General features: G+C 47.3%; 2 protein-coding genes across 5 annotated transcripts in view; both read right to left on the bottom strand.

Annotated features, from left to right (window-relative positions):
- RUSC2 (RUN and SH3 domain containing 2) overlaps positions 1–6,046 on the bottom strand; it is a 50,711-nt gene extending 44,665 nt beyond the window's left edge. For all 3 annotated transcript variants that reach the window (XM_059491772.1, XM_059491769.1, XM_059491773.1), the window contains exon 1: positions 5,751–6,046. The gene's annotated coding sequence lies outside the window, so the exon portion shown is untranslated. The remainder of the gene's footprint in view (positions 1–5,750) is intronic.
- A 7,068-nt stretch (positions 6,047–13,114) lies between these two features.
- LOC132086256 (phospholipid-transporting ATPase ID-like) overlaps positions 13,115–27,214 on the bottom strand; it is a 73,895-nt gene continuing 59,795 nt past the window's right edge. For both annotated transcript variants that reach the window (XM_059491775.1, XM_059491774.1), the window contains exons 22-28: positions 25,825–26,008; positions 24,029–24,252; positions 22,593–22,676; positions 21,348–21,593; positions 19,906–20,044; positions 17,858–17,988; positions 13,115–15,923 (exon numbers count right to left, since the gene is read on the bottom strand). In XM_059491775.1, the coding sequence (XP_059347758.1) occupies positions 15,702–15,923; positions 17,858–17,988; positions 19,906–20,044; positions 21,348–21,593; positions 22,593–22,676; positions 24,029–24,252; positions 25,825–26,008 (1,230 nt within the window). In that variant the 3' untranslated portion in view covers positions 13,115–15,701. The remainder of the gene's footprint in view (positions 15,924–17,857; positions 17,989–19,905; positions 20,045–21,347; positions 21,594–22,592; positions 22,677–24,028; positions 24,253–25,824; positions 26,009–27,214) is intronic.

Here is a 27,214-nt window from a genome sequence, read left to right on the forward strand (position 1 = left end):
TTAAGCAACCTTGTGGCTCAATGTGCTTATCAGTGTACATTTAATTAACACAAAGAGTCTTAACTTGCACCTCCCAGCTGCTGTGCAAGTCGTGCAAGGTCTGCCTCCTCCAAAAGTCATGTTCAAACAACAGGCAGCCATACCATGTGCAGACAGGCACACAGAGCCAGAAATGGGAAATTTGTTGGCTGTGGGCAATGATTTCACTGAGGTTGGAGAAGCACCCCCAGTGAAGGAAATGCTACAGGGATAAAGGGGATCTGTGTGTGGGAGGAAATCCCGCTCTGTTCTTTAAAATAGAAAATAAAAGCTGGCAGAGGCAAAGCCCAGGCAGCAGTGGTGAGGCAGGCCACAGAGGCAAAGCAGGTCACAGGAGACGGCTGACAAACGTGCCAAGCTTGGATTGTGTTGGGCAGACTGAAATAGGGCTCAGCCTCCTGTGAGGCAGATGAAAGAGCTGGGGCAGACCGCTCCACACACTCGCCATGGAGACATCTCAGCACCCCAGGAACTCCTGGAATCCCTGGGGTGTGACTCTGGCACTGCAGAGACTACAGGAGAATAGTCTAGAAGGCTATTCTAGATAGAAGAGCCATTAGAAAACTACCAAGAAACATCCACCAAAGAGGTGCTTAAGGACAAGAAACAAGACGTCCCCACACACTCCAGACACATTCCAGTGTGGAACAAGAGCATGCCAGAGTGGAAGGAGCCCTAAAAGAGCCCTCAGGAGCTCTGTAATATATGATGATACACAGAGCCTTGGCTGAGGCCTAGTAATAAGCACCACTGTGGTGACTCAGAGAGCTCTTTGTTGGCAGGACATGGGAGAGCAGCAGGATGGAACAGAATAACTGAGGAGCAGGAAGCCCCTGATGAAGGACTGACTGCCCAGAGCACGTTCCTGGAGAAACAGAAACATGCTTTTCATCTCCATGACGTACTTCCATGTCCGGACAATTCTGAAGCCTGTGCTTTCAATGTGTGCTTAAGAAAGCCTTCCATCCTGCACACACACCCAGCCTGTGGCTCTGGACACACAGCATGGAAAAGAGAAGACCAGCCAAAAGGTGAGAGGGCAAGAATGATGGAGCACTGGAGATACAACAGTACAAGCCAGAAGCCAAGCATCTCCTCTGCTCTCTCACTTGTTCTCAATGCAACAGCCAGGGAAAATGCTTGGTCATGATGTTCCAACAGGACCTGCTCCCATCCCTGGGAACATCTGCCAGAATTAGTAATCCCATATCAGAGGAGGTGAAGCATAGAGTGTCCAATAGCACTTGTAACCTTTTTAGCAATTTTCACATGCCTGCTGCTTTCACAGCAATCTTCTCTTTCAGCTTAAAATAAATACAGCCCTTCTGAAAGTGCTCAAAGACTACAGAACCACCGAATCACTGAGGTTGGAAAAGATCTCTAAGATCATCAAGTCCAGCTGTAACCACCCAGCCCTTCCCCTACAATGCCAGAAAGTGGAACTGATGTATCTGGGGATGCAAACCTGGGGCAATGAACTATAAAGGGGGATTAATGCTATCATTCTGAATTCCAGCATCTGAAAGAGATGCATCCCTGTCCGTGATACAGCTGCTGACAACTCAGAGCAAACAAGTGAGCCCCAGCTTTGCCCCTCTGTTTGCACCCAGAGGACATCTCACCTCTTCTCCTGTGCGTAAGGCTTCATGTATTAAGCTGTGTAATTAAGCAATGGGTGCTCTACTCCCACAGGGGCTGCTACATTCCATATGAGACCAGGCCTGAGTGGAGCCACATCAGCCGTCTATCTCCAAGAGGCATTAGCTCTTTCTTCAGACAGGGCTTCTTTGAGCATGAACCCCTCAAGAAGCCTTTTTGTGAGCTCTGGGCTTCACACACCGAGCACAAGGGCAAGGGCTCTGCTGCCCTGCAGGGAGGTCTCCTGCCTTCCAGCACACAGCATGATGCTGCTGCAGCTTGGCAGCAGCTGAATTGCATAACCAGCATAGAACCTGACCAACAACAAGCAAAACTCAGCCTGAGGGGAACAAACCACAGCTCCAGCTCCACAGTGGGATGGTGCATCCTGCACTGGCTGCACAGCTCAAGATGCATGGCTCCCCAGGTAGTTCTGCTGCGTGGTCCAGCTCTCTGTTATAGACACCAACTACACCATGAAAAGGGAAAAAGTTTGGGATAATGTTTGTGTTTATATGGATGTCATATAAACACATATGCCAAGAATGTCCAGAGCTACAGCCATAATGCAACAGACATTTAATATCCTTTCCACAGTTAAACTAATCTCCAGCTACCAGTCCTCAGGATAAACCTAACCCAGAATCAGAATGCCTCCATATCCCATTCTACAGCCCAAGACTTTCTAGTGAGGCAGCAAGCCCCAGCCACCAGCAGGGACCTGGCAGCAGGCTAGATTAGAGCTAGATTAAATTTCCTGTACCTCTCATTAGACCCACTGATAATGCTCAGAACACACAGGGAAAGCCCAGTGGCAAATAACCTAATTAGAAGTCAAAGTCTCACACCTTCCTGGTGACCAGTACATCTGCTGAAGCTGAGGGCCACAGTCCTTTGTAGTCAGCAGGACAGCAAGAGGATGAAAATAGGGGAAGTTGTTTTGGGCCCCCTCCTGCTGCCCCCACCAAGGGTCCAATGCTGCTCTCTATGGAAGATTCCCAACACTTTGGCTGAAATGACGCCAGCACTTGGGCAGGGCTTGGTGTTATTTTTAACACTTGCTCACATAACTCTTTGGATGAATCCTGGGAAGAGCTTGTCACCAAAATAGTACACTGTGGGCACTATTTATACACCCACTGGCAGCATCGCAGGATAAGCTAGAGCACCCCTTTATCCTCCTCACAGGGATACAGCAGGCCCTAAAACACGGTTTGGTGTTTGGGGTAGTTCTCAGAAGTGAGCCATCACCTCAGGAGGCCTGGCATCCCTGTCTGTCCTGCTGAGGAGACAGACTCTCGTCCATATGGGAGGGAAGCCCAGGTACATTAGGCTTGGGGAAGATGGATGGCTGAGTGCACATCCCAGCTGCTGTCGACTAAAAAGGGAACAGCTGTACCTAAACACAGAAAATGCTGATGCCTTCCTATTTTATCTCTCCTTGGCTGTTGCAGGGAAATCCAGCAGGGATTGGGTTTCTTGGTTGTCTCCTCTTTTCCCGATGTGGGAGCAGCAAAGGTGTGCAGTGGCAGGGGCAGGTGCCCTAAATGTCAGCAAAGTTCACTGGAAAGGAGGCACCAGACTAGCAAGACTGACTGCCTCAGTCAATCCCTAGGGACAGCAGCAGCTTCAGCCCTTTCCATATAAAAACAGTGTGCCCTGAAGCACTAAAGGAAAAAAAAAATCAAAAGCAAAGCACCCTTTTGAGACTATGCAAGGAAAAGAGGCTCTTCACCTGTCTGATTTTCTGGGTTAAAAATAACTTCTCTAAAGCCATTCCCGAGCCTATTGGAACTTCCTTGATTTTTGTCTTCAGTGAGTTTCTCCTCCCACCCCCTTTCTCCCAAGACACATCAGACTGCTCTCTGCTCTCACATCTCCTGGAGAAGCAGGTGACATGACCTGAAGAACACGCACAGGATGCTGCATGAGAACAGACAAGACAGAGAAAAGAAGACTCCATCTTGAAGCAGAAAAGCTTGATTTTCCCAGTATGTAGGTTTAAAAAAAAATGTATATACACATCTCCTTTCCTTGCAAGAGAGGCTACAGCCTGAGCAGCATACCAGCTGTCTATCAGAGCTACAGAACAATGCAAAATAAACCCACTAATTGACACATGCTGCAAAGGCAGGGGCAGGACTGGCCACATTATCCAGTCATTAATGGTCACATTACTTTTAGCAGAACAAATAGAAGGGATCAGCTCCTACCTTGCCAGACCCAACCACCCCAGGACGTGGGCTCAGCTCAGCGCAGCTGGAAGCCGAGTGCAGCAGCACTGGCATGAGAGGCACAGGAGGAACACAGCACGCAGGGCCAGCGATAATCCAGAGGAAAACCAGCTCGTCCCCGTGCGGCTCGGGGATCAGCGAGCCGGGCTGCGGGGAGTCTCCGCCGGCGGCTCCCCTGTGGATGCAGGATGGCGGGCACAGGCAAGATGACAAGGCACTTCTTCCAGACAGGAGCTGGCTGAGGAATTCCCGCTGCTGCCAGCCACCTGCCCCCCGTCAGGCACAGCGGTGCCAGGGTCTCACTCAGGGAGCATGTGGGCAGCAGCGAGGAGCGAGGGCCAGAGTGCTAATGAAAGCCTCAGTGTAAATACAGATGCGCACAGAAGAGGGCTATGGCAGAAATGCAGCTCGTGTTACACAGAGCCATTTACAGCAGGCGCGGAAAGCGGGGAGAGCGCGGCAGGGCTGTGCGGGAGGGATCCACTGCCTGCCTGCTCGGACAGGGAGCGAGGGAGAGATGGATGCACTGCCTGCCTGCTCGGGCAGGGAGCGAGGGAGAGATGGATGCACCGCCTGCCTGCTCGGACAGGGAGCGAGGGAGAGATGGATCCACTGCCTGCCTGCTCGGACAGGGAGCGAGGGAGAGATGGATCCACTGCCTACCTGCTCGGGCAGGGAGCGAGGGAGAGATGGATGCACTGCCTGCCTGCTCGGACAGGGAGCGAGGGAGAGATGGATCCACCGCCTGCCCTGCTCAGACAGGGAGGGATGGATGGATCCACTGCCTGCCTGCTCGGACAGGGAGGGAGGGATGGATGGATCCACTGCCTGCCTGCTCGGACAGGGAGGGAGGGATGGATGGATCCACTGCCTGCCAGGGGAAGCATGGAGTGAAGCGACCACTAGTGAGGAGAGACCTCCCCAATTCCGCATGCTCCATCAGATCCTAAGCTCCATATGCAGTAGGTGCTAGCAATAATGCAAACCCATCCCACTCCCCATGCTGCACCCCAGCTGGCACATCCCCACGCCTTCCCTGAGTGCCACAGCAGCCCATCACGCCAGGGAGAAAAGCATTTTGGAGCACTGCTCCATTCACCTGCCCTGACCCACTCCTGTTGTCCAGGCCCTCTCCCCAGGCTCCAGGTCTCCGCATCTCTGACACTTACCCACCTCTCCCCAGTTCAATGCCTTTGGTATCTCCTGCCAGGATTCTTCTTTTCCTTGCCATCTCAGGGTAATTTACAAGCTGTACTGCAGCTGGATTTATGGCAAATATGGAACATGGGGAATAGGGACTAGATTGGCATCACAGACTATTCTGAATTGGAAGGGACCCACAAGGACCATCATGTCCAACCCTTGAGTGAATGTCCCATTCAGGGGTCAAACCCACAACCCTGGCATTATAAGCACCATGCTCTAACCAGCTGAGCTCATCTCAAGGTTAAGAAGCAAGGTTTAAAGGGTTCAGGGTCTTTTTCTCCACTGTGCCTTCAACTCGAATCAGCAGCAGAGGAGAGACTCGCAGGCTTCGTGCATACCCATTTAACAAGCCTTGGAAGATCTTAGGGAGAGGATGGGAAGGAGCTGTTTCAGGACATTTCAGAGCCCAGCAGGCACTGCCTATAAGCCCTGTGCCAGGCAGGCATACAGCTCACACCAGTGACCCTGGGTGAAGCTGGCAATGAAGAACAAGGAGTTCCTGTAGTTCTTGAGCAACCATGGTCTGTAAGGATCTGGGGATCTCCAGCTCAGTGGTATAAAACCTCAAGAAGACCATTTCCCCGCTCGGTGCCTCAGCTTCCCCCCTTGAAAAACAAGGACCATAACACTTACCAAGCTGCTGTGGATGCTGCAAAGTTAACTTCCTCCTGGGATGCTGGAGCCCGTGAACAGGAATGAGCATTCTGTGGGACTCTCTTCCCACCCACACAGCAGAGATCCCTTGTGGCTTCCCTCAACATACAAGCTACTGCTTGCTGCTTTCTTCACCCTCAGCACACCAGGTACCCTGCAAAGGCAGGGATCCCCATTACCCCCAAAAGCAGGAGCATCAACCCCTCCACCAGCTGCGCCCAGGCCATTTGCCAGGCAGGAATGCAGTGCACCAGCCTCAGCCGAGCTGTCAAAGCAGCGGAAGGGCTGAGGCTGCACTACTCTGGAATTCCAGAAACGCACAAACACCCTGTCAGCCTGCACCAGGAATGACTCCTCCCTGCCCCGGACCAGGCTGAATCACTGGAAATACCAAAACAATGATGAGGTCACGTTCCCCGAACAAAGAACTGGATCCAGATATAGCTGCATGGAGCAGTGTGCTAAAAGGGGACTCGCTGCAGGGGCTGGGGGCTCTGGCAGACAGGCACCATGGGCATTTGTCTCGTTTAAAAACAGCTTGGGGCTGCCAGGAGACTTTTTTACTTCTCTGTAGGGAACAGGGAATTGGCTTTAAAGCTCTATCCTTCCCGCTGAAAGAGGCACAAACATTCTAATGTTTATGAGTTCAAGGAACAAGGCAGAAGTAAAATTATGACTGGATTCTGAGTCCAGTGTTCCCAAAATCTCACTGTGATACAATGATCCGGCTTAACCAGTGAAGAATCCACTTGCAGCTAACTGAATGGCAGACAAAATATAGTATGTCCATTACTGCTTTTTGCTTTTGCTCCAGCCTCAGCCAGCTTCCACAAAAAAAAACCCCAAAAAAACTCCCAACAACAAAAAAAACCCCAAAAAAACAACCAAACAACAACAACAAAACTAAAAACAAACCAAACAAACCAAAATGCCAGAAACATTGATTTGGTAAGTTTTCAACGGGATGAGCAGCAAGTAAGAGGGGCTACTGACAATGCTTCAAAAATGAGAACTTCATTATCAGCAAATAATGTATATACACATCTCCTTTCCTTGCAAGAGAGACTACAGCCTGAGCAGCATACTGGCTGTCTATCAGAACTACAGAACAATGCAAAATAAACCCACCATAAAGCCTTTTCAAGGCTTTTCAAGGCTTTATAGTTCCAAACTTTCACAGATCTCTTTGGAGAGAGACTGGAGACATTCTGCTATTTAGACTGTGAAGGAAATTGCAGCATAAGACTTGGAAAGGATAAAGGAATTCACAATAGAATTTGCAACAGTCTGTTCTTTCCCCTTTCCGTAGGACAAGACATTTGGATGGATAACACCACCACCCACAGTTATGCGAATAAGAGGCTCTAAGAATCCAGACTTTGCTCCATCAGGGCACAAACCATATCTTAATCATAAGCCAAGAGGGAAAAAAGATAGGACTGGACAGCTAATGCCAAGCATGCCACCTGCCTGGCAGGGCAGGGCTCACTGGGCTGGCACACCCTGCAACAACCACAGCAGTGCCTGGCACACCAAGACAGCCGATGGGCTGTGCCTGCATCAGTCCCCTTCTCCTGGAAGTCCATCCAGATTTGCTAATAAAAGTGATAAGAAAATCTGTGGTGAGCTGTGCGTGACTCCCACAGGAGACTCGTGAGAGCAAAAGTGGTCAAAACCAAATCAGTTCATCTTCACCCCACTGTTCCAGCACGCTCTGGTAACCAGAACCACCTGAGAGGGTTGCACCACAAATCCTTCTGGTCTAGTGCTGTATCCCTGACAATGTGGCACTGGCACATAAAATTCACAGAGTGATTTCACTGAGTGCAATCAGAGTGATCTCTCCCCTAAGGACACATTCTTCCAGCCTGCAACAATCGGGAGCTCCTACAGCTGGAGGTCACACACTGACCATCATGTTTCAGAGACACTGAAACACATCTCTGCCATTAAGGTGTCTGGTTCCTTTTGGAATCTGTGTGTATTTTCAGTCTTCATGCCATCTCGTAGCAACATGTTCTACAAATCAACTGTGTTGAAAAAGGACTTCCTCAGCCTCCTGTCTAATAAATTATTTTGCTGGATGCACTTCCTCTGTGCTGTGAGAAATAGCAAAGTTTATTAAGGTCAGTCTTTACTCAACTTCTCCCTGCTGAATCCTCTATTACAGATGTTTGCTCTTTCCCAGTATCATCTACTTTTTCTTGTTTCATCTCTCTTCCTACAGAAGCTATCCCAGTCCTTTAATCATCCCCATTACACTTTTTTCTATCATTTCCAGGTCTACATTACTCTTTCTGAAAGAGGGTGACCAGCTGGTATGTGATACCCAGATGCAGGCACAACATGTATCTAGTATACAAGAATATATACCAACAAATTTTGTTTTCAGTGTTTTTTGGCTACAGCTGAACATTTAGCTGATGTGCTCAGATAACAATCCATAGGGACTCCAAAGAGCTTGTTGTGGGCAGTGAGAAACTGTTTCCAGATCACCATTACATGTGGCATTTATCAGCACAATCTCCCATTTGCTGTTTTACCAAGCTAATAGTTCTGCATGATGCTCCTGTAATTCCTCAAGAAGTTTTCAAACCAACCACCCAGACCAATTCAGAATCACTAGAAAATTACAGTCTTCACCCTGTTTTCCAAACCACAGCTGGATGTGTTGCACAGGCGCCCCTGGGACCAGGCACTGCAGGTACCAGAGCTGTGATGCCCTGCAAAGCAAAGCATTTGACAAGGAGTGCTCCAAGCACAGTGACCAGGAATGCTACATAACCTTTCTGGTCCCTTCCAACCCAAACCATGCTACATTTCCTGGCTACCAGGAACCTGTTAAGAAAATAAAGCTTTAATTGAAAATATGATTCAGCCCCATCACCATTCTGCCAAGGACCCCTGAAAGAGCCTGCAGTGTTGGGTGGCTGAGACACATGCTCATCCACTGAGGCTCCACTGAGGACTCAGGTGGAAGTGCAGAGTCCACATCAATGCTTAAGTAACCAGAAATAAATATGCTCACTAAACACTCACCCCAGGCACAAGAGATGTGAACTGTGGAAACCATAATTTCCAGTCCAGGCAAACACAAGAATGAGGAGATGGAGGAACTGTGGGCTTCAGGTGAGCAGCAGGTACCAGCAGCAAAACCTCAATGAGGCTTCATGCTCCAGAATCAGAAGAACAGAGACCTAGAGCCAGTGAAGCTCATTAAACACCCTGCAATGAGTCCAGGCTTTGGTGAAGAGCTGGGAATTAAGTATTCAGTGGAAGGCAGATTACATAAGGAAATAAAGAACTGGGGGTAGCCAGCCTCCCTGTACATCTGGAAGGGACACTACAAGCAGAAAAACTCCCCACAACCAAGTTTAACCTGAAGCACTCCAAGTTGAGCTGGCAAACCAGCAGGTTCTGACACCTGGCCTAGCTGCAGCAGAGGTTACCACAGGTAAGAGCATCTACAACTACATAATTTCATTTCTTATCTTCCCAGAGCTCAAAGCCCAGGAATGAAGTGGAAAAGGGTGAAGGAGCACTTCATCTATCCCTCATCTGTTTTGTACAAAATGCTGCTCACACTCCAAGAAGGGAGACAGAAATTAGGTTTTAATAAACCATAAGCCCTATGCAATATCATGGTTTGGAATATCACATTCTCCAGCTCACATTAAAAAAAAATATAATTATTCCTGGACATTGTCCATTGAACACTGCCCTGTCAACAGATGCACTGACCCATCTAAAAGGCAACACAATGAAGCCACAGAGTTAGGAAAATGCAGGATACCAGGCAGCCTGTGCAGGAAAATGTGTCAGACAGCATCTGCTGCCACAGCAAAAACTGAAACAGAAGCAGAACTGCAGAGAGACTACTGCACAGCCATAAACCAGGCTTGCACCTTCTGAATATTCCATGATCCCTTATCCACAGTCTGAAGGTTTTTGAGGGATGACTGCCAGGAGATGAGGAAGCCTCTGAAGCAGCTGCTCTAGGTGTTGCTGTCTAAGACAAAACGATGCAAACCCACTGCTGCCAGCAAAAGGTCACCAGACTGGAACCCTGCCCAGCAGCTTCCACAAAGCACACTAACCAGGAGACTCTCAGACTGCAATTTTTCAACATGAGAGTACAAATTAGTTTTCTAAATACAGACCTGTTCTCTTCATGGAATGAACGGCCTGGATGCCCGCAGGGCTGATGGAGGCTAGCACCTGATGACACAAAAGCCTTCAGTTTAAAATCCAGGGCAGCTACTGACTCCCTGAGTCACCTTGGTGTGCATACTTCAGGCCCCAGCTCCCTGGTGAACGAGGAAATATTGATGCTCCCTGCCTCTCCAAGGAGCCAGAATGCAGTAAAGCTAAAGAGATCTCAGGATCCCTGCCATAAATCCCAAAATCAAGGGAAGCAAACAGGACTGCTCATTATGTGCAAAAGCCAGGCCTCCTCTATGAAGTGCCTGATTTGGATGTGGAGGCAGGATGCAGCCAGTAACAAAAACATTGGCATTCCCTGGAGACCCACTGCTCAGATCACACGATGCTGTGTTTGTGGGGTGACCTGTGGGGCTGGTGATGGCACCTGCAGGCCTGGCATCAGGCCTGAGACCAGCTGCTTCCGCAGTGCACACAAGGAACTCAGCAGCACAGCCCTCGCCAGGACACACACAGCTCCCCCACAGCCAGCACGATGCTCACAGAGAACATACAAAAAGCCAGCAGTTGGGTCATATGTTTTCCTAATTCAGAGGAACCTGGCCCAGCTCCGATATCCCACAACATCTCCTCGTGTTGGGAGTGGGGGTTGGAAAAGTCAAGATCCATTTATAGCTGGAAAGTCTAGCAGAGGGCTCAGCGTTGGGTGGAAAAGCAGGAGCTGACAGCTCCGTACAGTCAGCTCCACCCAGCTGGAGAGGAGAGGCAGGCTGGGGAAAGAGACAGGGCTATGGAAACCTCTTTCCTTCAGTCTGGGGGTGATGGGAGAGAGGTGGCTTCCCCACAGCGCCAAGAAGAGAAAAAACACTCTGTACCTCTAAATGCAGTGAAAGAAGCAGGGCAGCAGAAGACTAGCTTTGGAAAAACTGAAGAGTTGCTGTGCTGCAGATACAGCCAAAAGCACTCAGAGGTCAAGCCCAGGCTGCAGGGCTCTGCACCCTTCTTGTGAGCCTTCATCACATCCAGCCCTGCAGCAACACACCTTTATCACAGGGACAGGGACTGGGCTGTCTGGGGGCTGTGGCTGGGAACTCAGCCCCACGTTTATGCTGGGAGAAATGGCAGCTCCCTCACTCCAGCATATTTACATCAGCCAACACATCAGCAGATGTAGCAGAATGTCCTTGCCAGCCCTCATGGAAAAAGCTTGGCCCTGAGGACAAGGCACCAGTTTAAAGCATCAGCATGCGCAGACTTATTCTGTGATGACTTCAGCTCCTCCCCGTGTTGTCAGGCATGAGAGGAGAGGTATCTATGTAGCTAACCTAATTTAGCTAACAATTGTGCATGTTCATAAGAAAATTAGGAAAAATAACCACTAAAACAGTGTTGAAGAACACAGAGATGATGAGGCTGTAAGAAAAGCAAACATAGTCCTAGGCGAGGCAGTGAAATACCAGAGCTATTGTATAGGCACTGATAAAAGAAGCATCATGCAAAAAAATTCTGGTCACCCACATTTAAAAATTATAAACTCAAATGAACAGGTGCAGAAAGGGCCTGAGGGAAACAAAAAACCTATCAAACAAGAAGAAACTTAAGAGCCTGGCTTGTTTAGCCTAGGCAAATGTAGGCAGAGAGCGGATAGGATTGCTGTCTAAATATATCACAGGAGACAAACAAAAGTGCTGAAGCAAAAGTGTAAAGCTGGCATGACAACAAGAGAATAAATGCAGTGAACACATTTAGGTTGAAAATTAGAGAGAGAGGAAAATCAACCCTTAGGACAGGAAGCTTTCCAACTGAAATACCTGGATTTACGAAGAATTTTATCAGAGGTCTCATGGGGTTAGAGATACAGTGCATGTGCCCACAGTTATCCAAGAGGGCCTTTGTGCTCCTGGTTTTGTTCCAGCTGGTAATTAGTGTGGGTCATTACTGAGATGTCTCCATTCATGCAACAGACTTTGCTGAGTATCCAACTGGAGAGCCCAGGGCAAGCACGTACTGCTCCTCTGCCCTCCCATTTCCTAAGAGCTGCTCACGAGTAAGGATTTCCAGGGTACAGGTCAGTGGGAGAGAGTTGTGTGGATGCACACGGGCAGAGTGAGAGCTACGAGGCAGCCTGGAATGCAGGTGTTGCAGTTAGCAACGGAGAACACCCTTGATGTGCCTCTGCCCAAACACACCTGCTGCCTCACGGTATCAGGCACAGAGATTGCTCACTGTCACCCTGTGGGTTCAGCAGAGAGAGCTGTTCCAAGCTCTGCTCTGCTGCAGCGTAAGACAAGGAAACACGTCATCACTGGTTATCAAGAATCACAGAATGGTTTGCATTGGAAGGGATCTTAAAGACCGCCTTGTTCCATCCCCCTGCCATGGGCAGGGACACCCTGCACCAGACCAGGCTGTTCAGAGCCCCATCCAACCTGGCCTTGAGCACTCCCAAGAACAGGGCACCTACAGCTTCTCTGGGCCTCCTGTTCTAGTGCCTCAACACCATCAGAGCATTATCATTATTATCATTATCACTATCATTCTCGACCCCCAAATTGCAGCCCAGCAGGGCAGCAAGTACAGGCACAACAGCAAAACAATGTTAAAACTGTGAATATTTATATTATGGAATAATGAGGAGGAAAAAAGGGAGAGGGTGAAAACAAACTCCAAAATCTATTTCAGGGATTAATTTTTGACATGTCTGTGAAAAACCAGAGCCTCACAGAAGACCAAATTATAATTTTCAGACACGGCACAGACGATGACACGCGGTCTGACCTCCCCCGGGGAGCCCAGCAGAGCACCGCGCACACGAGAAGCAGCGGCCCCGCTCCTGCCCGCGCAATTCCCGCACAGTTCCCGTACATTCCCGCACAATCCCCGCCGCCGTCCCTTACCGAGCGCCCGCATCGCTCCGCTGTTTACAGCCGCTCCGCGGGGCGGGCTCTCCGCGCTGCCCGCCCACAACGGGTCCTCCGCCTAAGGATGTCTGACGTTTCCTCTAAGTTTCCTCTTAAAACATCCTAGCCAGGATGGAAAATTTTGGGAATTTGTGTGCTTACCGCGTCAGGATACCGGATGAAAAGGGTTGCCGTCTCAGATCCATTGTCCTACAGACCGTCCCCCCCCGTGCACTTCTGCGTATAAACTTGTTACATCAATTAACAGTGTGCCACGGAATCTATCATCCCAATATTCTCTTTTTATTAAAAAAAACCAATTATTTTACAAAATCAGGAGTGATGTAGGACAGACATCACTGCCAGCTGATGTGTTTCAGATGCTGATTGTGTTAAACCACCGAAAGAATTGTATCTGGTGCAAGCTCACCAACAGCTTTATTATCCCCTACATGTTGTAGCCAACATTTTCAAATCCCCTTTTAGCCAGAAGGTGAGTACTTTGCACGTAAACTGTATGACAAGAGAGGCACAGTGTCAGATTTTCCTTGCTCTGTCAGCACAAGGTCTGCCTCTGCTGCTCTGCAATATATTCTGCTGCATCAGATGCCAGGAACAGCTTTGATAGGACTTTCAATCCACAGACCAGTCTGGGTATCATGGCTATGTCTGCTTATCTGCACAAATTCTCCTTTCCCCCCTAACCCCAGGGAGGCTGACTGTGAAAAGCATAATCCTGCTCAGAAGGCCATGATTGTCTCTGCAAAGTGAATGGTAAATCAGGGGGAGGTGACAAGCATGAATTACCACAGTGGTTTCCTCAGCCAGAGTGCAGGCTCTCACTTTACTCAGGTGTCTCCTTCCAGAGGAGATCACCAGATAATTTACTCCTTCCCTAGCAAGCAGCTCCTAGACACTGAAGTCTGGACCCAGTCCCAGCTCCAGTTTTGCACTGGCCATGCTGAAATTTAATACCACAGTTTGCAACAAGCCTCCCCAAGCAGCAGGTGCAACGGACTAGTATGGTTGTGGGTTTTGTTTTTTTCTTTCCTGCACTAAATTAAAACACAGGGAGATGAAACCTTCTATTAGAGCTCAAACAATCTCACACAGTAATTGCTGAAACTGGGACCACAGGCAGCAGGGTGTTCCATGACACGGGGACATGGCTGGCCTCTTGCCATCATACACTGCTTCCTGACAGCACAGGGACTCAGGGCAGAGTCTCATAAATATCAACTGATTACTGCACAAAAAAAATCCAATTCAAATTATGAAAGGAGTCTAAATTTGTATAATGGAGATGAAAAAAAAAACCAACTTCAACAAAAAAACACAAACAAAAAACCACCCCCGTAACAACAGCCAGAGGCTTAGTCCTCTGCACAAAAAAAGCTGCATTTAGACAGCTCAGCAGTGCTGGCAGGACAGACTCTCATGCTGCCACGCTGGCCTTCCACCCAGTAACCCTGCTGATTATGGAGTTGCTGTGACAAAACAGCGAGCAAATCCCAGTCCCTCAGGATCACCACGTCTTTAGCTGCGTCTGTGCATTTTAGGTCCCTCTGCTGGCAGTCAGACTGGTTGGATTTTCAGCTCTCTGCTACCCGTGTTTGATAGATAACCTGTTCCCAACTAAAATTTGAGCCAGCACAGAGAAACACTGCAGCCATGAAACACTGCAGAGACTCCTGAGGCCTCACTGAGTTCCTCTGAATTGTGGCCACTCTGCTCATCAGGGAGGGTGAGGGAGCCACCAGGCCATGCTTCATCCCTCACACTGAACCCCAGCACCAGTGGAGCAAAGGTTATTTCAGCTGCTGGCCATGAAATAGCTTTTCTGGCTTCAGTAATTCTGGTGTGGTCACCATCAAGCCAGATGTGTACACACCTCATTCTATTAAGGGGGGGCAGATGCCTCGTGCTGGCAGCTCAGGTGAGCCCTAATCATGACATGGGCTTCTCAGGGGCCGGATTTCATTATTTGATCCATAAGGAAGCCTGAGTGCCTTCTGCTCTTTTATTTTAAGTCTAAATGAAATGGCTGGTGCCCAATTACAAAACTTGAGAGGGTTCTGAGGACAATAATCCTTTACAAGAGCAGATTTGCAACCCAGATAAATCAGGGCAGGCTGATGACTGTCAGCTCCTGGTCCCTTGACCTACTAAGGGTTTCTCTGAGCTTGCAGCATTTCCTGATGGCAGATGTGGGAAGAGGGTGGTGTTTGGGTACTGGCCATCTCTTGAGAAAGCGGATCACAGTCAAAAGGCTACAAAATCACACATGTTACAAAGGCTATGGATTTGTGGGTTGTGTGGCTGGACCTAAGGCACACCTGGGGTCAATACTGTCACCCCAGTAATACGGCCCAGAGTGGATTCATGAAGAAAAATAGAAGGCACATGACTGAGAAAGACATTGCCAATTCAACCTTTTCCTCAGGCTGAAATTCTCTTTGCTCTGAGGTATATAGTTAGAGAGAGAAAAAAATATTATCATTATGAACAATCTCAGGGAGCAGAGATGCCTCCCACAGCACGCTCTCTCTTGTGCCAGGGAGGCCCTCTGAGATACCATGCAACTCCACGCTGCAGGTCACCCTGCTCGCCTTCCCCAGCAGCAGCACATGTCTCTGGAGAAGAAACTAGAATCAGAGAGTGCACGTGGGTGAAAGGAAAGCCCCAAGTCCTCAATTTGGCAGCCCAGAGGGCAGAGTTCTGGGTAGCCAGCATCTTGGTGCCTTGCAGGCAGCACAGCCCCCTCTCCTGACAGCCCTTTACTTTGGTTTGCTTTGTTAATCTTTAAGGGGGAAAAGGGGGTGAAGTGGGGTGTGTCTTTTTTCTTCTCTCCTTTTTTTTTCCTCCTCCGTTACAATCCTTTGTGTTTATATTTGTCACTGTTGGGTGAAAATGTTCCCGTAGTGGCAAAAGGTGACTTTGGCCTCATATTCCTCCCGGACATGATGAGGGCTCCGAAGCCGTGCTGGTGGGAGAAGGCGTAGCCGGAGCGGCGCGTGCTGGTGCGGCGCAGGCGCCGCTTCGGAGAGGGCGGAGGGGGCCTCTTCTTGGCTTCCTTGATCTTCAGCAGCACCTGGGAACCACAAGAGAAGGCGGGAAAAGCGGAGTCATTATTAACAAGCATCATTAAATGCATCATTAACAAGCAGAGGGAAGAGGAGCAGAGAAAGGGAAACAAAAGCAGAAATCCAGAGGAAAAATGAGGAATATTCTATTCTATTCTATTCTATTCTATTCTATTCTATTCTATTCTATTCCATTCCATTCCATTCCATTCCATTCCATTCCATTCTAAAAGGTGTTAATGGGAGCATCATCTGTAAATCATGAGAGGGAATTTTATTTCCATGAATTCCCCACATCTCTGATATGCCATGGTTGGGGTATCGCTGTAGGACTTTCACTCAAATCACCCACAATGTGAAAGTCATCTCAAAAAGTCAAAATTCCAGAAAACTAATAAAGAAACATTCAAGGACTGGCATATTTAATATAGAAAACAGGCTAGTAAAGGGAGTTTCTGATACATAAAAGCTTTTTATGATTACAATGATGAATGTTATAGAACTATGAAATCATAGAGTGGCTTGGGTTGGAAGGGACCTTGAGGATCATCTCATTCCAACCCCGCTGCCACTATATCAGGTATATCAACACCTCATACAACTTGGCTTTGAATGCTTACAGGGATAATTGAGAGATTCCTGTATTCCTTGGCAGATGGGAAATAAATACTGCACTTTATTTGCAGATAGTGGGCTTTCTGCTTCCAGGTGGCCACTGAGTTAATCTGCTGTCAAGAACCTTTTCAGAATGGGGCTGTCTAATGCTGCTCTTGAGAGCCTGTGGCTCAGCAGAACCCCCAGCTGCCAGACTCCTGTGCTTCTTGCTTGACACAATGGCAGCGGCAGGTGCTTGGCCTCTCTAAACATCAGGCCTGTCTGCTGCCATCTGGGGGACTCTGTGGAGCTGCAGAGCTGGAAACCCATTCCTATCCTGTGACCATTCACTTCCAAGAGGAGGCAGAGAGGTAATTTTGTGCTAGAGAGAGAGGGACGCTCAACCTCAGCAGTGAGGCTGGGATTCTGTGCGACAGCCGTGTTTGAATTCTGCTCAGCTGGGGTAAACTCTGCCCATTTTTACACCCCCCAAATGCATCCAGCTGTGTCCCAAGGACCTCCCTACCCAGCAGGTCCCTAACACCCGCCTACCCTCTCTGTGAGGGCTGAGAATTCCCCTGACATGTTCTCCTACAGCCACCCCGGGGATGACCAGGGAGGGCGTCAGCTGCGGAGCCTTGCCCTGGGGCTGTGCTCTGACCCCGATTCGCAGCAGCTCGGCGCAGGGAGAGGAAGGAAGCACGAGGTGGCAGCAGCATTCAGCAAATGCTCCTGCTTGGGAGCGAGCCCGGGGAGCTCTGAGTGCGCTGATGCTCTTGAGGGGTCCCTTGGCTGCAGTGAGCAGTGCGCTCCCTGCCCACTCCATCACTCCCTGCCTCTCCCTGCCCTGGTGCCCTCACCTTCATATTCCCAGGGATGGGAGGGAAGCTGGTTCCAGAGGGGGCATACAGCCATTGGCTACAAAAAGTAAATTCTGAAATAAGTAAAAAAATCCCCAGCAAACATATATTCCCTGGTGGAGGGTGAAAGCCTGTGGTCTGCCAGGCTAAAAACTGCACAGCATCAGGGCAGGAGGAACATGCCACTCCTTTGCCACTGAGCCACAGCGCTTAAACCCTGCATCTAAAAATAGTGCAGCTTTCCTGCCTCAGAGCAATCTAATCCACATCTAAATAATCTCAGCCTTGGTCCCAGCTGCAGATGGTTTGAACAGTGCCAAACCCAAAATTCAATCCTTGTTCTCTGGGGAGTGAAGGACAGACAGATGGCAGCAGTTGCACCAATACAGACACACAGCCCAGGTGATGCCAAGCCCATGAGATGTGGCTCCACGGTGAGCCTAGGCTGTGGCAAGCAGGATTTCTGGTTTAATGAGGTATCTCCTTACTTTGTCACTGGGAGTAGGCTTTAACTGAGCCTTCAGGAATCGGAAGCCAACCACGGGCAGCACGCAGAGGGCGATGCTGAGGAAGATGGCCAGCCACACGTTGGGTTGGCTGAGTGTGTTACGAGCCGTACCTGGAAAACAAACAAACACACACATGATTAAAACTGCAAAAGCAGCAGCTCCCACCATTATTCCCTGTTGCTCTCTGTGATTTCAGAGCACCTGGCAAATAGACCAAAATACAAGGCGGACATCATCTCCAACATTGAAATCACCTGGCTGTAGAGAGAACTGCAAAGCCACTGTCACTGTCTGAGATGAGCAAAGAGAAATGCAATGTCCAGACATGACTGCAGCAACAACCCAGGTGGACAATGGTGTCAGAGTGAGTCTTTTCTCTCTGTGAAGAGTCAAATCACAGCAAAGGATTGATATAAACATTCAGGAGACCTTAAGCAGCAGCCCAGGACTCCAGCGCAAAAGGAAGAAAAATGCTTTCTTGCTTCCCTGCACCATTTCCTAAAGGATATGAAATACTGGCTCTGCCCAGCAGGCAATGGGAATCACTGCCCTTTGTGAGAGGAGCATGTGTTGCTCTGGGGAACTGCACAGACAGTGTAGCCTAATGGGGTATTGGCAGCACCACTGCCACGTGGTGGCATGTCACTGACACCTCCTTTGAAACCAAAGTGCTCATTTCTGGCTTTTACAAAACTGTGGGAATGTAGAATAGAACAAACAGTCTGCAAAACCCTCATTACAGGACTTAATGATGCTGGTGTTGGCAGTATATTTGCTGAATATTTTCTTTCCAGTTGGCCAAATTCTGCTGTAATACAACTTCACTGAAATGTAAGTAAACAAGTTGTCTTAGTCCAGACTAGAAACACTTTCCTTAAAAAAAAAATGGTTTCAAACTGGGACCTTATTAAGAGGCCCTCAGCATTGTGGCTTCTTTGATCAATGTAGTAACAACAGAGCAGCAGATGAGACACCCCTGGCAAGTGAGTTATAACCATCATAGAATCCTCAAGGTGGGAAGAGACCTTCAAGATAATCCAGTCCAACTGTCCACCTGCCCTGGGAAACTGAACAGACATTCTGATTTCTCTCACTCAGCATTTTTGATTCTTAAAGCCATCTCAAAGTGGATGTGATCATCTGCTTGAAAGATATGTTGCAACAACTAACCTGCATCTCAGATATTTCTAAGGCCTTTGCTGTTGCAGTGAAGATAGACAAAAGAAGTTTTTACTGAAAAAGTCAGTAAAAAATGAAGGCATTGATTAATACAAAGATCTGAGACTTGAAATAAAAAATGTTGGGATTTCGTAAGTAGAGACTCATTACAATGTTTTATCTATATTGGCTATGGATGCACAGAGCTATTAAAAACATCTGGATTACTTTTAATTACTTTGCTTACATATAAGTACATGTTCATCCTGGTCAAAGTCTCAGGTGATGGACTCATCTTTTATCTTTCATTTTTTGCACATGTTCAAAAATGAAAAAAAAGAAAAAGAAATCTGTTGTGTACAATAACTACAAAGACCTGGTCACCACTGGTATGTTTTGTTGTTGGGGATTTTGCCATTTATCCTGGCAGAAGGCTCACCATAATCACATGGCATTTTTCTCATGTCTGACTGGATGTTGTACTTCTATGCGTTCCTATGCCAAAATGTTAACTTATTTAAAAAGATCACACAGCTACAAATAAGACGCTCCTATATAGCTGTAAAAATTGGATATCTGGAACCCAGACATAGAAGAGTAGCAGAAAGCATTCCATCCAGCTCATTATCTTTATTTAAAAGACAATTCTTATGACTGCATGGGAATCTTACACAAGGAAGGGAACATGGCACACATTCACCTGGATGGATGGGATTCAAAATAAATCCCAGCAACCCTCAGAAATATCCTGGCATTTCTTGCAGAAAAGGCAACCAATATATCCTGAAATATACATAGAAATGCTTGGAAACTTTAAGCCCTGCAGTATATCCATTCTGAGTGCAATCCAGATTTGTCCCCAGGCTTACCAATGAAGGGAAAGGAGGCTGTGAAGATCAGGTACATGCCGTCACTGTACATGGTGAAGGTGATAGCAAAATAAACAGAAAGGCTGCCCCAGATGAAGAACTGGTTGACAACTGTCCAGTAAGAGGTGTCCAAGCCAATCTGAAAGAAGAGAGCAATGCAGCTATTGTCAGTGCCTTCCTGATTTAGCAGATCTGTGCTGAACACAGCTTGTCCTCTGCTTTGTACATCTCCCCCTGAGCATGCTATTCATTCAAGCCTCAAGAAATAACAGGTCACAAATCATAAGATTCTGGGAAACCACTGAAGGCAAGATTACTACATTTATCCTGCTGTTCCCTCTTCTCAAGCATTCACTAGTGGCCAGTCCCAGAGACAGGATACTAAGGGACTTTAAAGATCATCCTGTTCAAATCCCACTGCCTTAGGCAGAGACACCTTCCACTAGACCAGAGCCCCATTCATCCTGACCTTGAACACTTCCAGGGATGGGGCATCCACAGCTTCTCAGGGCAACTTGTGCCTGTGCCTCAACCCCCTCACACGGAAGAATTTGTTCCTAGTATCTAACCTAAACCCACTCTCATCTCAAAGCCAGTAACTCTTCTTCTATTACTCCATGCCTGTGTGAAAAGTCCCTACCCAGCTTTCTTGTGGCCCTTGGTAAGTACTGCAAGGCTGCAATGAGGTCTCCCTGGAGCTTCCTCTTCTCCAGACTGAGCAATCCCAGCATCCTCACCCTCCTTAGCAGAGGTGCTCCAGCCCTCTGATCAGCTTCATGGCCCTCCTCTGGACTTGCTCCAACAGGCCCTCATCCTTCTTATGCTGAAGGCCCCGGAGCTGAACACAGTAAGTTCAAACAAGTCAGGCTTCATTTCCCCTCTCCTTACACTATAAGTTAGGAGAACAAGTCTGCAAAGACTTCAGACAGCAGGAACTATTATCCAGGAAAGTGTGATTGATTGGTTTTCTTTTCAGAAATCTCTCTCATCCTGATGCTACCATCTGGCTTTTCTACCACCAAGTCTTAGCTATTTCTTCCAGCAAGGTCAGGCTGCGTCACACATACATCATGCACTGGGCCAGGCTGCAGAGACATCTCCATAATGGAGAACCTATAAATAACTGCCTGATGGCAGACAGACAGCCCTGTGCTTCAAACCCTTCCCATAAAACTAGAACATGTCCTTCTCTATTCCCTGCCTTAACTAATTTGTCTGTTATGACTGCAATCTTCCCAAGGCAAAGACTCTTTCCTGTCACCCTGATCTTTTATAGCATACAGATCTCCTGCTCTGTTGAACTGAGGAGACTAATCTGGTGTCAAGAGACTTTTTTTGCAAGATTGCACAATGCAGTAGCAAATGCAATGCTGTCAATGGCCCTCCAGATGCTGCTATCATGAAACAACTAATTCCTAAAGGTATTACCTGGGACACCTTACCTGTACAGACACCACGATCAGTAAGCAGGTCTGGGCCATCAGAGCAAAGGACTGGTAGTCAGCAATGGCCTTCCCATCACTTCTCATTGTATTGTACATGGCCCCATAGGGGATGAAGAAGAGGATGAGGGAGCTGTAGATCCCTTGCAACATGCACTTGACAAACACCACCTTGTTAAAGTACAGGTTTTGCTGGCCAGGCACATACAGCTGAGGGAACAGCATGCTCCAGCGATCATCCACATCCTGAAAGCAGAGAGGAGACAGTCAGATTTGCTGGCAGCCACCCAGCCAAAGACACAGAGCCAGTTAGGGCTGCCATGTCCCTGTGACATGCATTTCCATGAGAAAAGGCCTAGCACACAATTCACTCAGTTGTGCTTACTGGCATGGCACATCCCAAGGTCACCTGGGCATATTTTCCATAAAGTATTTTACCTTTCTTGTGCTAAAAAAAAATTGACAGCTGATTAAAAATGAAAGAATATACACCTAATCTAAAGCAGACTACATGGTCTGTTCTACAGAGAATTGTCTGGAAGCTAAGGGTTAGAAAATACCTCCCCACACAGGCAAGGCTGTCTCACTTGGATCCCTTAAGTGTCCAGAGTGGAGCACTGAACCACTGGAATAAACCAATGCCTCTTCATTTCACTTGTAAAATGCACACAGGAGCAGCTTTATTGCTCCTTTGTCTAGTCAAACAGTAATAGTGAGGTTGAAATTTCTGTGAAATTACCACAGAAAGAACTCACTAGAAAGGCTGAACTTGCAAAAAAAAAAAAAAAAAAAAAAAAAAAACCAACTTTCAGAGATCCAGTTAATTAGTTGTTTTGTCTGGTCATTAGGAAGTCACTTGCCAGGCTTCAGAAACACAGGTAGGAGGGTATGACTGCTCCAGGGGAGGGTTGCAATGGCATCTGGTGCTGTAAGCAGGAGCCTAACCCAAAAATCTCATCACACACTGAAACCTAAAGGCCAAATCAGGGTAATCATATTTATCTCAACTCCCTGTTCCTCACAGGACTACTAAAACCCAAATTATATGACTAGAAGGGAATACACCTTCTCTCTGGTGCATCTTTTTTTTGTGATTTACGTTCTCTCTGTCAGATTATTATTTCAGAGGTTACCACAGTTATGTAGCCAAAAGGTCAGGTGCTTTTGCTTCATGGAACCAACTCAAAATACCTGGACACAAAACCCCTATGAATAAAATCCCCAAAGTGATGACAGAAACAGTACCTGATCAAAGAGACTCATTCCTAGCACTGGGAGAGAGGTGTATACCAAATTGTAAAGTGTAATGAACCACTCATCATAGACAGTCTGGGAAAACAAAAACAAAAACAAAGCAAGTGAAGTTAGCAAAAAGTTGTGCTTTCCATTTCTTTGAAAGTATATGCAATTACCTGCTGCAACACCTTGGTTTGAGTTGTTGCTGAGACAAAAGGGATGAGATGACTCAAACTCAGCATCCCTAAAGAGGGGAAGGATCACATTATGCCAGCTCAGCAGCTGAGCACCCACTGCTGGCGGTAGCCAGAGCAGTATCCCTTTGCACCACCCTGCACCCCCAGCTCCTGATATCTGCACTCCCCACATCTGTGTTTAGTTGGAGGCTGGTTTGCCATGAACCAGCTCCAGTTTTTTGACTCTGGATGTGTTCCTCCGGCAAGCTCCTGATGCCCACAGGCATCGCAGGTTAAACTGCTTGCTCCAAATATGCTAACAGCACAAGCGTAGATCTTCCAAGATCTGCACCAAACTCTAATCTGTGTCATCAGCTGATGGTTGCAACCACTTTGAATACTTTTGAAATTCCTGCAAGTGATGCATGTGCTTCATAATGCACCTAAATGCCGGAGAAAGTTTATACTGGATATTAGGGAAAAAATCTTCATTGAAAGGATGGTGAGTGTTTAAAAAACATGTGGATGTGGCACTGGGGGACATGCTTTAGTGGTGAACATGACAGTGTTTGGTTTTTGGTTGGACTCGATGATCTAGGAAGTATTTTCCAATCTTAATGATTATATGATTACACAATATACGTATTCTGTCTCCAGGCATCTGTCCTCCAGCAGCAGCAATGGAGGCAGCAATATCTCCTTTATACCTATATGGCTAAAGAATACAGACTTGTGTTTGTTTAGTGAGGTGGGAGGAATGGCTTTGTTTATTTCCTTGTGAAATGTTTCCAGACACTTCACTTGGAAATGCTAAATGTAGACTTACAAAATGGTTTTGCTTGGAAGAGTGCTGTAAAATTCATCTAAATCAACCTCCCTCCAATCAGCACAGACATCTTCAGCTAGGTTGGGTTGCTGAGAGTCCCATCCAACCTGATCTGGAATGTTTCCAGTAAGGGGGCATCAACCCCCTCTCTGGGCAACTTCTGTGAGTGTTTTACAAAGTTCATTGCAAAAAACTACTTCGTTGTTAATCAACCTAAGCTTAGTTTAAAATCACAACCCTTTGTCGTATTGCAATAGGCCCTGCTAAGAAGTTACTCTACAGCTCTCTTGTAGCACTTCTAGGTACTGAAAGGTGCCTTAAGATCTCCCTGAAACTTTTGCATCTCCCAGATGAACCTGCCCTCCACCCTCAGCCTGTTTTCACAGCAGAGCTGCTGCCTATGACCACCTCCATGTCCCTGATGAAACCGAAGCCAGACCTACCTGTGCTGAGAAGCCAGAGAAGAAGCCATACCAAAAATGCACCAAGGTGAAGGCAAAATTCTTGTAGAAGAAGTACTTGAGGAACTTGCACATGCGGATGTAGGACCAGCGCCCGTGGACCAGGAGCAGGCGCTGCAGGTAGCGGAACTGCGCGAAGGAGAAGTCGCTGGACAGGACCGCCTGCATCCCCTCCTGGCCACTGATGCCAACCCCAATGTGGGCAGCTGCAACAAGAAGGTCGTTGGTCACTTCATTATACCAAGAGTTTTCACTGCCCCCTTTTTTAAAATTAATTTTTAAAATGAATTATCCAGCATTGAATACCGTATTAATTCCCTCACGGCCTTCATAGAAAGTCAGAATGAAAAGTTTTTAAAACAAAAAAAAAAAAAAAAATTGGTGCACTAATTCTTTCAGCAGCACTATGATTTTGGCTCTGTGATACATTTCCCATAAGTGGGCTTTTATTATTTCAATGAAATTATAGGTTCAGTGACAGTTTACAGTTTTTTTCTGAATGCTTTCCAGCAGCACAAATACTGTTGTTTATAATGGCTGCTATTATGAAACAGGAACTTTAATTTATATTGACATGTGACTTTTATTTAATATGCATGCATGTCCTTCCAGGAGCCTTAAAATATCATCCCAGACAGGCAAAATCTTCAAACCATTTTAAATTTTCTCAGACACTGTGCTAAAAGGCAGACTGTAGCCTTTTTATGTTTCCTGGGCTTTATTAGTTCAATCAAATAATAAGATAGAAGAGCCACATATTTTTTTTTTTTTAATAGTAACTTGCGTTTATTAAACATGGACATAAGCTTAATGTGACAGCTAATTATTCAGCTTTAACTAATGAATACAATCTTAGTGGCTGAAGGCTGGTTTGATTCAGATGTTTCCACTGAACTGAATTGATAAAACCCCATAGTCTCAATCCTCTTGTGGGGAGAATGGATTCGTTTCTAATTATTATGTACACTTTAACTTTCTTCTCCTTTCTTTGCTGACTGCCTGACTTATCTCCCTTGAAGCTTTCTACTTAGCCTTTTCTTTCTTAATTAAGAGGCTCCAGTTAATCAATTCTTGCAAATTAACACAAGGAATATTAGCAACAGGTCTTTCTGAATAATCTTAATTTAATTATACCTAGTTAGGATTTTTTTTCATAAATTCACTGAGGTAACGCAGCATCAAATGATGCTCAAGGATGGAGAGGCCTGGAAGCCTACCATATGTAACTCAAGGGAGATAATTAACAAACAGTCCTGACACAAATAAATGCTGAAAAAAGCACCCCACATAATATTATTCAGAATATTTACAGGCACAAAGATTTTATTTCTGCTTTGAGTCAGGCCCTCTATGGTCCACACTGTTTGTTATATACATTGTCCTTGCGATGGTGGCCGTGCAGACACACTGATTGACACATCACAGCCCAAGTGGACTTTTCATAGAATCACAGAGCCATTTAGGTTGGAAAACACCTGTAAGATCATCAAGACCAACCATTTTATCTTCTCTAAGGGAGAAACAAAAAAAGAGACACTTAGTGCAACCTTAGCTCCTGAAGGAGCTCAGTGTGACCCACAAGGCAGCAGACACAACTAACCTGTAGTGAGAGTGCTCTATAGAGATCTGCCAAAACCTGGGACACAGACACATGTTTCTACAAAGAGGGTGGTACAAGAGGCACTCAGATATGTGTTCCTGCTGCTAGCCTCCCTCAGAGAGCAAGCACCTCTTTGAGTCAGTCTGCTACAGCACGCTGGCTGTCAGCCACCACTCACTTTTGATCATGCTGACGTCGTTGGCACCGTCTCCGATCGCCAGGGTCACAGCCTTCTTGTACTTCTTCACCAGCTCCACCACCTGGGCCTTCTGCAGGGGAGTCACCCGGCAGCAGATCACCACTTTGCACATACAGGCAGTTCTCACCAGCTCCAGCTCCAGGTTCCCTTCCAGCGCGTAAGCCTGGAAAGGAGGAAAAGAGGAAAGGAGGAAAGGGAGCGCTCAGGGCAGGCTCACAGCAGCTCCTGGCCTGGCACAGAGGGTGCAGTGAGGTGCCCACTACAGCTGAGCCAGGCCCTTACACCAGTGTGGGTGAATCCATCCACCCAGTCACAGGGAGCATCCACACTGCACATCACACTGTGCACCCCATTCCTACAAGGCTGCACTTTGGGGGCACCACAGCTGGATATGCACCACAGCTGGGTATGCACCACATCTGGGTATGAACAACAGCTGGGCATGCACAGCACCTGCTCTGGCTGATTTAACCTGACAGAGGGCAGAAGTGTCAAACACCAAAAGCAGGAAGCTGCTGCAGGGCCTGAGACAGCCTTGTGTATCTCCATGTGAGAGAGTCTCCGCTCATCCCTCTTGGATTACTATTTAAGCTCTGGGAGATAAATAGGAAAGATTTCAATTTGTTAAGTGCCTAATTAAAAAAAAAAATGTAAAAAGTTAAGCCCAGGTGGGCATGACACAGCAAAACACAAAACTAAGGAGAAGGCTGCTTTATTCTGAGTGCTGACCTTTTAAATCAGTCAGCTGTGTTATTTCTATTCAAGAAGCACTGAGATAATTGGATGTCTAGTCACCCCTCCAGCTCTTCATGAGGAGGAGGAAGCAGTGTGAGCTTTTCAAATTTCCTTCAGATCATGCTTTATGGCTCTGTTCTTTGTTGTCTCTTTTTAGCAGACAAGTACGGAAGGAATCTTCAAGGCTCACTCCTGCTCAGAGCCATTACAGCAGGCCCACTGCCTTGTCTGTGTAAGGGAGACAGTCCTCAGGCCATATATTCTTTCTTTTTGAAACAGAGAGCTGTGAGTCACCAGTGTCCCCTTTCTGCTCTGTCATGGCAGCAGGCTTGATCCACAGGAGACCTTTTCGTGGTTCAGCCTGAGTACTGCTGGTCAGTGCAGTCAGAGATGGCTTTTGCCTCAATATTCTCACTGCACAGCACCAGCCAAATGTTACCACTTTGTATATGTATAATATACCACTTTGTATATTAATGGAGCAGCTGCATACAAATAAAGTGGCGTGATGATGCCATTAGGGATGCTGACAATTTTCTGTTCACTGCTTTCTTCAGGCAACCCCAGATGTGTGCATAGCCCAGCACTGCCCTCACACCCCTCTACAGGCAGGGATAGAGCACTGAGCAGGTGC

This window comes from Ammospiza nelsoni, chromosome Z (genome assembly GCF_027579445.1).
Source record: "Ammospiza nelsoni isolate bAmmNel1 chromosome Z, bAmmNel1.pri, whole genome shotgun sequence".
Taxonomy (NCBI): domain Eukaryota; kingdom Metazoa; phylum Chordata; class Aves; order Passeriformes; family Passerellidae; genus Ammospiza; species Ammospiza nelsoni.